General features: G+C 34.9%; 1 protein-coding gene across 1 annotated transcript; it reads left to right on the top strand.

The window, feature by feature from the left end:
* Nucleotides 1-856: 856 nt before the first annotated feature.
* On the top strand, nucleotides 857-5,874 carry LOC109220074 (lycopene epsilon cyclase, chloroplastic). Its single transcript, XM_019384536.1, has 11 exons — nucleotides 857-1,375; nucleotides 2,556-2,730; nucleotides 2,850-2,985; nucleotides 3,073-3,183; nucleotides 3,260-3,362; nucleotides 3,705-3,848; nucleotides 3,921-4,028; nucleotides 4,303-4,399; nucleotides 4,487-4,612; nucleotides 4,702-4,834; nucleotides 5,528-5,874. Exons 1-11 carry the CDS (start codon nucleotides 1,100-1,102, stop codon nucleotides 5,691-5,693), a joined length of 1,575 nt encoding a protein of 524 aa, XP_019240081.1. The 5' UTR covers nucleotides 857-1,099; the 3' UTR covers nucleotides 5,694-5,874.
* Nucleotides 5,875-9,747: the final 3,873 nt, after the last annotated feature.

Here is a 9,747-nt window from a genome sequence, read left to right as displayed (position 1 = left end):
AATCCCTATATATTAGGCTATATGGTTCTGAACTTGTTTCCAAACTTTATATAATCCTTTTTGTCAGCAAGTTAACCCTGCACAGCTTGTTTGGATAATTGTTATGTGTCGTTGTATAATGTATTGTATAGTATTGTATTGTTTTGATGTATATAATGTTTGGATAGATTGTATTATTTGTCATCGTTTCTTGGTGTCATGAACCAACAATATGAAGAATAAACTTACAATATTATTAAGAAAAAGTAAGGTAAGGGGTAGAATTATTATATAAAAAAGTAGGGTAAAGGATAAATAGGATTATTTAATAATAATGAATGGCAAGATGAGAGAAAAAAATAAGGTAACGATGTGACCACACCAAATCGGTCATTACATAAAGTGACACTTTTCGTCGTTACATAACGGCATGTTTAATGATACTATACAATAAAATTTAAATAACAATCAAACAAATATTATACTTAAAGTAACAATACGATACAATACAACAGGTAACAACAATCCAAACAAGCTGTTATATAATACAAGAAAATATGCCTCTTATTTTTTCGAAGTTTCTTTCAAACTTCCCTTTTTCTAAAAAAATGAAACAGATTTATTTAATAATATTTGGTTTAAAAAATCTAAAAACCTAAAAAGAAAAATTCAGAAATTTTATTCACATTACTTGCAAACAACGCCAATGTTGGCCAATTTTTCTAGAGAGAACTTCAAAGCAATCAAACACAAAAGATAGAGAGTAGAAAAATAATTCAAAAAAAGCGTCTCAACATATTCAGAACGAAATAACTCCAGCAAATCAAATCCATCCACGTGTCATGTTTTGTGAAATGACAATAACACATCAGCAAAAAGCTTCCCTCCTTCCTATCCATAGCTTCACTCTCTGTCCATCCAAAAAACCAGCAAAGACTCACAAAACTCCATTTTAATTCAACTTCAATTCTTGCTATTTTTTCATGCTTTTTCAATTTTCAAAACCCCATTAAACCAATGAAAGAAAATCTCATATTTTAAAAAATCTCGAGAAAAGAAAAATAAAACTAGAGGAGCCATAGAAAGAGTATATATACATTGAGATAATATATTCTCAAAAATGGAGTGTATTGGAGCTCGGAATTTTGCTACAATGGCGGTTTTTACGTGTCCGAGATTCAAATCATTAGGAAGAAGGAGAATTATGCCAAGAAAAAAGCAACCATTTTGGCCTATACATATGAAAGTGAAGTGTAGTGGAAGTGAGAGTTGTGTAGTAGTTAAAGAAGATTTTGCTGATGAAGAAGATTATATAAAAGCTGGTGGTTCAGAACTTGTTTTTGTTCAAATGCAGCAGAATAAAGACATGGATCTGCAGTCTAAGCTTTCTGATAAGGTGAATTTCTTGATTCCACATTTAAAAGGATTTAACTTGTATAAGTTAAGGGGTCGTTTGGTTTGAAGACAAGTTATGTTGGGATGAGCAAGTGATTAGTTATAGTGGAATTAATTATGTTGGGATTAGTTATTTCTTATTGACTGTTTGGTATGTTCTATTAATCTGGTATGTTCTATTAATTTGTGATTGTCAATTTTACTGTTTTATTCCCGAATAACTTATCCTGGGATTACTATTTCATCCTCTGGCAGTTATAAGTTATCCCGATACTATTTTTAATCATGGAATAACTTATTCCGGGCTTATTAACCAAATAAGGGATAAGGCAGTACTAAATTTTTATCCCGAGATTATTTTTGCTAATCTATCATACCAAAGGACCCTTAAAAGGGCAGTTCGGTGCACAAAGCATCCCACATTAATATTCACGCAGGGTTTGGGGAAGGGACAGGTCCGAAGGGATGTGATATAAGATAGCCTACCTAATACAAGCATTACTGGCCGCTTCCACAGTTCGAACCTTTGGTCACACCACTGTTGCTCCAAGGTTATCCTTTAACTTGTATACATTGTCAGTATAAATTTTTTATCAATATCTATGTAATTTAACCTTTATAACAGGTTAACTGCATTATTTTCTAGGTAATCAGTTCCACTTATTGTAAATGTGGTTACCTATAGTTATCTTTTAGGTGAGTTGATAGTGTAAATATTCTTTTACACTTTCAGCTAATTAAAGTCAAACTCTGTTTAAAAAGGAAACAAACTTATAGTGTACAGTGGTAGTGTGACAAAATCTTACACTATCAGTGCATTTTAACTTGTACCAGGTTGCTTACCTTATGTTCGCGATTACTAATCCCACTTATTATGGACTGTTATAGATCCTTTAGGCGATCTGATTAGTGTATATATATAGAAGATAAACTCTTTAAAATGAGATTTAACATCCTATAATAACCATGGCTTCACAAAATGGAGGGTGTTTTTATGACATTGTCTTTTATTCCAAATTATCACACATTGAATTCCATGTGAGTTAAGAGTTATGCAGTATGAAAGAAATGAAGAAGCTAGAAAAACTACCATACTGCAGCAACTATGTCTGCAATTTATTTTAACTCTTATATTGTAGCAAACTATATTGCTTTGTCCATCATACTATCTCAGCTTGCAGTTGCGACAAATATCATCAGCTGGACAAACTATACTGGATTTGGTGGTCATTGGCTGTGGTCCTGCTGGTCTTGCTCTTGCCGCGGAGTCTGCTAAACTCGGGTTGAACGTGGGGCTCGTTGGTCCTGATCTTCCTTTCACAAATAACTATGGTGTTTGGGAGGATGAGTTCAAAGGTCGTAATCCTTATTTCGCTTTTATGGAGAGTCCTTTTCTCTACATAACCTTTCAAGAAACAGAACCTCTTGTTCTCTGGAGCTTAATTTAGACATATGCTTATACTTTCTTTTTTCAGATCTCGGGCTTCAAGCATGCATTGAACATGTTTGGAGGGATACCATTGTATATCTTGATGATGCCGATCCAATTCTTATTGGTCGTGCTTATGGAAGAGTTAGTCGCCATTTATTGCACGAGGAGTTACTCAAAAGGTTAAATTCACTGAACTTGTTCCTTATGTCTAGAGTTGTTGATTTATTCTTTACAATTGAGGTTGTAATTCACATTAATCTTCTTAGGTGTGTGGAGGCAGGTGTTTTATATCTTAACTCGAAAGTGGATAGGATCGTTGAGTCCACAAGTGGCCACAGTCTTGTAGAATGCGAGGGCGATATTGTGATTCCCTGCAGGTATAGTTCGACCGCTTGTTCACACAAGAAACTTAACTGCATCCTTGTTTTGAAATCTTCTAACTTATGATAACAGGTTTGTCACTGTTGCATCTGGAGCCGCCTCCGGGAAATTCTTGCAATATGAGTTGGGAGGTCCTCGGGTTTCTGTACAAACAGCTTATGGAGTGGAAGTTGAGGTAGAAAAATATCATCAAACATAGAGTAACTTTGAAGTTTTTTCATGCTATGCACCCGAAGACTTTAGACTGTTATCTGTAGTTATCATTACGAGTTTATATGAGCAAATTGTTGCATTATTCCTTTTTTGGGCTATCCTTACACTGCTCGTCTTGGCGATTCTGTTTCTGTTGTAAACTTAGAATGGGATTTCCTATTCATCAGACAAAAGGAAACTACTATAATGGTTTGCACATCCAAGAAACTGCTATCTGCATTTCCCAATTATAAGTTTTGACGTCTAACTTGGCTACTTTTGCAATTATATGATCATTCGTCTTTTCTTTTCGCCAAATTTTTAGGTGGATAACAATCCATATGATCCAAGCCTGATGGTTTTCATGGATTACAGAGACTATGTCAGACACGACGCTCAATCTTTAGAAGCTAAATATCCAACATTTTTATATGCCATGCCCATGACTAAAACAAGAGTCTTTTTCGAGGTTCGTTTTTGACATTATGCCTCACACTTTACTACTTGGCTTTGTGTGACAGACAAAAGTATCTATCTGCAGGAAACTTGTTTGGCTTCAAAAGATGCAATGCCATTTGATCTGTTAAAGAAAAAACTGATGTTACGATTGAACACATTGGGCATAAAAATTAAAAAAATCTACGAGGAGGTAATCCACTCTACCTTTAGTTATGTGCAATTTTTGCTAGAGAAAAAAACAGCCTAGTGCATTAAGCTCCCGCTATGCGCGGAGTCCGCGGAAGCGTCGGACCACAAGGGTCTATTGTACGCAACCTTACCCTGCATTTCTGCAAGAGGCTGTTTCCACGGCTCGAACTCCTGACCTCCTGGTCGCATGGCAGCAACTTTACCAGTTACGCTAAGGCTCCCCGTGAACACACTAGAGAATGACTGAAAAATGACGATAACAAAATTTTACGCAGGAATGGTCTTACATACCAGTTGGTGGATCGTTGCCAAATACAGAGCAGAAAACACTTGCGTTTGGCGCTGCTGCTAGCATGGTTCATCCAGCTACAGGTAATAAGAGAAGAAAATAGAAATACATTACTATTACTGTGTTCTTTAAATGCAATGCTTCTGAAACTTCCTCTACTGCATAAACAGGTTATTCAGTTGTCAGATCACTGTCCGAGGCGCCAAAATGCGCCTCCGTACTTGCTAATATTTTAAGACAAAATCATGTCAAGAACATGGTTACCAGTTCAAGTACCACAAGTATCTCAACTCAAGGTACTTGTTATCCAATTATACTAGTTTTTAACTGCATTGATAGTGTCCTGACCTTTATAGACTCAGCAAATTGCTCATATTTTCTTCAGCTTGGAACACCCTTTGGCCACAAGAACGAAAAAGGCAACGATCGTTTTTCCTATTTGGATTGGCACTCATATTGCAGCTGGATATTGAGGGGATTAGGTCATTTTTCCGCGCATTCTTCCGTGTGCCAAAATGGTATGGTTTGATCTTGCTCCATCACCCCGTTATCTTCGATCATGTGGCATCGTTTTCCAAACTAGTTTAACTTTTATATGCTGACAATATAAAAAAAAATTATGCTACAAGATGACCAAAAAAACAACTACATGTAACTTTTTTTAATATGTGAGATCAGCAACACAGAAAATAAGGCAGGGCAACATGATACAACAGGTTAAGATACACTAATACCACCACCACCAACAACAACAACAACTATGCCCTCTGTACCAAACAAGTTGGAGCGGCTATTAGGGGCAGAGCTAGAGTGCCCCCGAGCGGATTCGACCGAACCCAGTAGCTTTGGTTCGAACCCTGTATTTGTCTTTAAAAAATTATTGAATATATATAAATTATTAATCTAGAACCCAATAGCTTAAACCGATTAGAATCCCGAACCCATAAACTTGAAATCCTTGCTCCGCCTCTGGCGGCTATATGAATCCTCCATGACCATGTTCCCCATTTAAATTCTTCTCATGTCAACATTATACGAAACAAAAATCAAAACAAAAACTACGTACAAGTTTTCTATATGTCCAACTAACATAAGAATCCCAATAGCGTAAAATCTTTAGACTGTCAGTGTATATAAGTTAAGTCCTTCCCGAATACAAAAAGAAAAACTTCTGGTTTCAACAGTACTAATGAGAAGTGTACTTCTTGCAGGATGTGGCAAGGATTTCTTGGCTCTAGTCTTTCATCAGCAGACCTCATGTTATTTGCCTTCTACATGTTTATTATTGCACCAAATGACATGAGAAAAGGCTTAATCAGACATCTGTTATCTGATCCAACTGGTGCAACTATGATAAGAACATATCTTACATTTTAGAGTAATTCCTAGCCTCATCATTTTTTAGAGGAGAAATCACTGCCTTTTGTATATAACATTTCACTAGGTTAATATGCTCAAATAAATTACAGGATTTCAATTTTTGTATCTACTTCTTTGTCCAGATGTATTGATCCATTGAACTTTATTAGCTTCAATAAATGATTGATGATTTTACTGATAATTGCTTCAATAAATGAGTTATGATCCTTTTAGATATACTACTCGTCACGCCCACTCATACATAATACATTTCTACGTGACCCATAAAAAGAAAAAGAATCAAATACATTACAAATAATATGAATCGTCTCATCGGAAATAATCAATCTTTCTGATGAGACGATTCATATTATTTGTAATAGAAGAGCTTTTGACTATGACTATATCGCCCTACCTTTGACTTGTTTTTTTCTAAAGAAATTAAGCCAAATAGCAGTTCACCTAATCTCTTAAATTGAAAATAGCCGGCAGAAGTATAATATATGTATAATTTATGAATAATGTATGTATAATCGTGTATAATCTATGTATACCGGTTAGAAAAAGTAAATACTGAATCTGACCAGCTATTTGTGGAACAATCCCTTTTTTTTATTTCCCACCTGGTGTCCAGTACCTGCATTGGGGCCCGACTAAATTCGGATTCGCACCGAATAGTCCACATTGGGGGTAAAGGGCTCCCTGACAAAGGCGGCTTCATACCCGGGGCTCGAACCCGATACCTCTGATTAAGAATGACGGAATACTTACCACTCCATGACATCCCTTATACCGAAACACATCTAGCAACTTGGTCTAGCAATTCTTGTGAAACACATCTAAAAATTCCTCACATTATCGATATTAACTAGCAAAAATATAGTAGTACAATATTATAGGGAATGTTGGAAAGGCATGATGTCACAATGATAATGCTCTCCAGTATGTTAATATGCTCAGCTTAATTTGATGATTCTTGTGAAAGTAGTTTTGTTTAATGCAAAAGCTAGCATAATTAAGTGCTAATTAATTAGTGAAAGACTTTTGAGTTTTTGGAACATAATACTGCTGAATGTTTGTCGATCTTTTATTGGTTGTCTTTCATATATGTGTGTCGAACTTATATTGGTTGAATTGTCTTCTGGTGCAGAGCTAGAATCTCAGATATGGATTCGGCCGAACCTAATAACTTTTGTCCAAACAATGTATTTGTTTTAAGAAATTGATTAAATATATACATATATTAAATTTAGAACCCAGTTATTAGCACTTAAAGTCGCCTTTCTAAAATCTGGAACCCATAAAGATGAAATCCTGACGCCGCCTCTGATTGTCTTCCATATATTAAGAAGAAGAACTTACTTTTAATTAGTTATTAGTTGTTCTTTAAACTCCATTGTAAGTTGTTGATAGAGAACACAAATTAAAACTGTGTAATTGGTTATATCATACTATTATAGTGATATATTTAAACTGGACGAGAATAATACTAAACTAGATTGATAAATCCAATATATAAAACCTTTTTTTTTGAGCTAATGCTTACTCAAAACATTTTTACTTACTAGGCCTACCTTGATGAAGCCGGGGAAGTTTTAATTCTTGAAACGATTTAACTTATATACTAGTGTCTTAATTTTTACATGTTATAGAATGTAACTTGCCTTATAATTCACTAATCACATCTTTTATAGATGGTTACATCATGCAGTTATTACTCCATTCGGTCCATATTAATTATCGTATTTCTTTTTTACATATCCCTTAAGAAACTAATAATAAGAGCGCTTTTTAACTAACTATAACCTTATTTAATATTACTCTTCACTTTCAAGTTTTTTTGTGCTATATAATCAATGTTTTTACTTTCAAGAACATTTAATACTAAAGGCAAAATGGAAAAAAAATAATTTACCATACCTTGATTTTTTTAAACGACAACTATTTTGGACCAGATATATTTAGGAGACTGAATTGATCAAAACATCTGAATTAATCATCATAAATTAAATTCACCTTCCTTCGGCTTATCAACGGCAATCTGTTCAGGGTTCCAAACTCAACGATGGCAACTAAACATGAGGGTTGCGCTCGTTGCGGGACTTAACCCAACACCTTACGGCACGAGCTGACGACAAGCATGCACCACCTGTGTTCGCATTCCCAAAGGCACCCCTCTCTTTCAAGAGGAGTCACGGCATGTCAAGCCCCGGTAAGGTTCTTCGCTTTGCATCGAATTAAACCTATCTAATTGGATTGGCCAGCAGCCGCATTAATTTGAAGCTTTTGAAGGGGAAACATCAAGTGATTCCAAAGTCGTTAATGCTGTTAAAAGGAGAAAGGATAAAAGGATTAAAAAATCATAGGAACTTTTAATTGCATTAGAGAAAGTGATTAAAGAATAATGAAGTATTCTAGTTTGTCATTACTGCTTCCTTGATTCGGGATTAGTATGATTGGAGTGTTAAAAAGATTAAAGAAGAGCTAAACATACACATGTCGGATACTAAACCAATGCATATATCATAATTGGCTGTTTAATAAATTCTAATATTTAATTAATCAACAAATGGATAAAGGAGGGAATTGAAGAATATGAAAAGGAAGAGGAAGCACCACTTTTAGCCTTCTATAAAAATTCAATTAGATGGACAACCACATCATTTATCATAGAAGCAAGAAAGAGCTTAGTGTTCTAGTAAATGTCTTCTAATTTTGTAACCCTAATAGGTTGCAAAGAAAGAAGAGAATTTTGACACAATGGTAAAGAAGTTCCCGTGATTATGATCATGGTCACAGGTTCAATTCGTGAAAATAGCTTCAAGTAGAAATTGTAAGATTGTATACAACAAATCTAATATGGTCTAACCCTTTCCGGAACCTCATGCATAAGGGGAATTTAGTGCATCGGGTTATCCTTTACTAAATTGCAGAGATAAACTATCTACTGGATGCATCACGTGTCGCGACAGTCTCTATCCTATTTTTTACAGGTAACACGACAGGATCACTTCACTTCGCAGGAAGGAAGAGTGACAGAAGAGAGTGAGCACACATGGTTCTTGCATGGAAATTCCATGCATAAAGCTCTGCGTGCTCGCTCTCTATCTGTCACACTCCAACCCCTCCTCCCTAAGCCCACTATAAGTATTTTAACTTGTAGCTGTTTACTTACCTTATTTTTAGTATTACTGTTTTCACTTATTATGAATTATTACCTGTAATTATTTTTTACGTAACCGGCTGGTGGTTGTATAAACTTATTTTAGTGCTTTGCAAATTATAGATCTTATTTTATTTAGAAAACATATGAACAGTGGATAATGATGTTCATGACATGTTGGGGCTGTGACTCTCAAACTTTTGCATGTTGACAATCCATTCTTCGATGTTCCTTTTTCTGAATAATTAATCCAAATATCGCTCATTTAATTTCTTAAACTAAAAAATAGTCGGTAGATGTGTAATTCTGTATAATATGTGTATAATTATATATAATTAATGTATACTTTATGCAGAGGCGGAGCCAAGATTTCAAGCTTATGGGTTCGAAATTCTAATCGTTTGAAGTTACTGGTTCTAAATTAATAATATATACGTATTCAATGAAATTTTTAAGATAAATACATGGTTCGAACCAAAGCTACTGGATTCGGCCGAACCCGTTCAGGTCACTCTAGCTCCGCCCCTGACTTTATGTATATCGGTTAGAAAATATAAACAGTAAATCTAGTCGGCTAGTGAGGAAAGGAAAGATAGAAAAGATAAAGGACCTTTGGTGAGACTAGAAGGCAGCACTTAAGTATTAATGCATGATGAAATTAGAATTAATAGATTACACCTCCAGTATTTTTTGTAATGTTTTCACTTGGTATAATCATGGATATATAATTGGACATATGATCTTCACATGTGCAACAAATAGAGAGATATATGGCATGAATTAGTCTTCCAAAATATAATAGTTTAGTGTAAGTATATGCTTAAGTACTCTGAGATCTTTTCTTGACTTTGATTTAAGTGTAATTGAATTATTCCAAACATAATGAGTTTGCTATGTGATTTGGGGGGG

The sequence above is a fragment of the Nicotiana attenuata genome, unplaced genomic scaffold, assembly GCF_001879085.1.
Source record: "Nicotiana attenuata strain UT unplaced genomic scaffold, NIATTr2, whole genome shotgun sequence".
NCBI lineage: Eukaryota > Viridiplantae > Streptophyta > Magnoliopsida > Solanales > Solanaceae > Nicotiana > Nicotiana attenuata.
The sequence above is the reverse complement of the archived record's forward strand: the minus strand, read 5'-3'. Positions and strand labels throughout refer to the sequence as shown.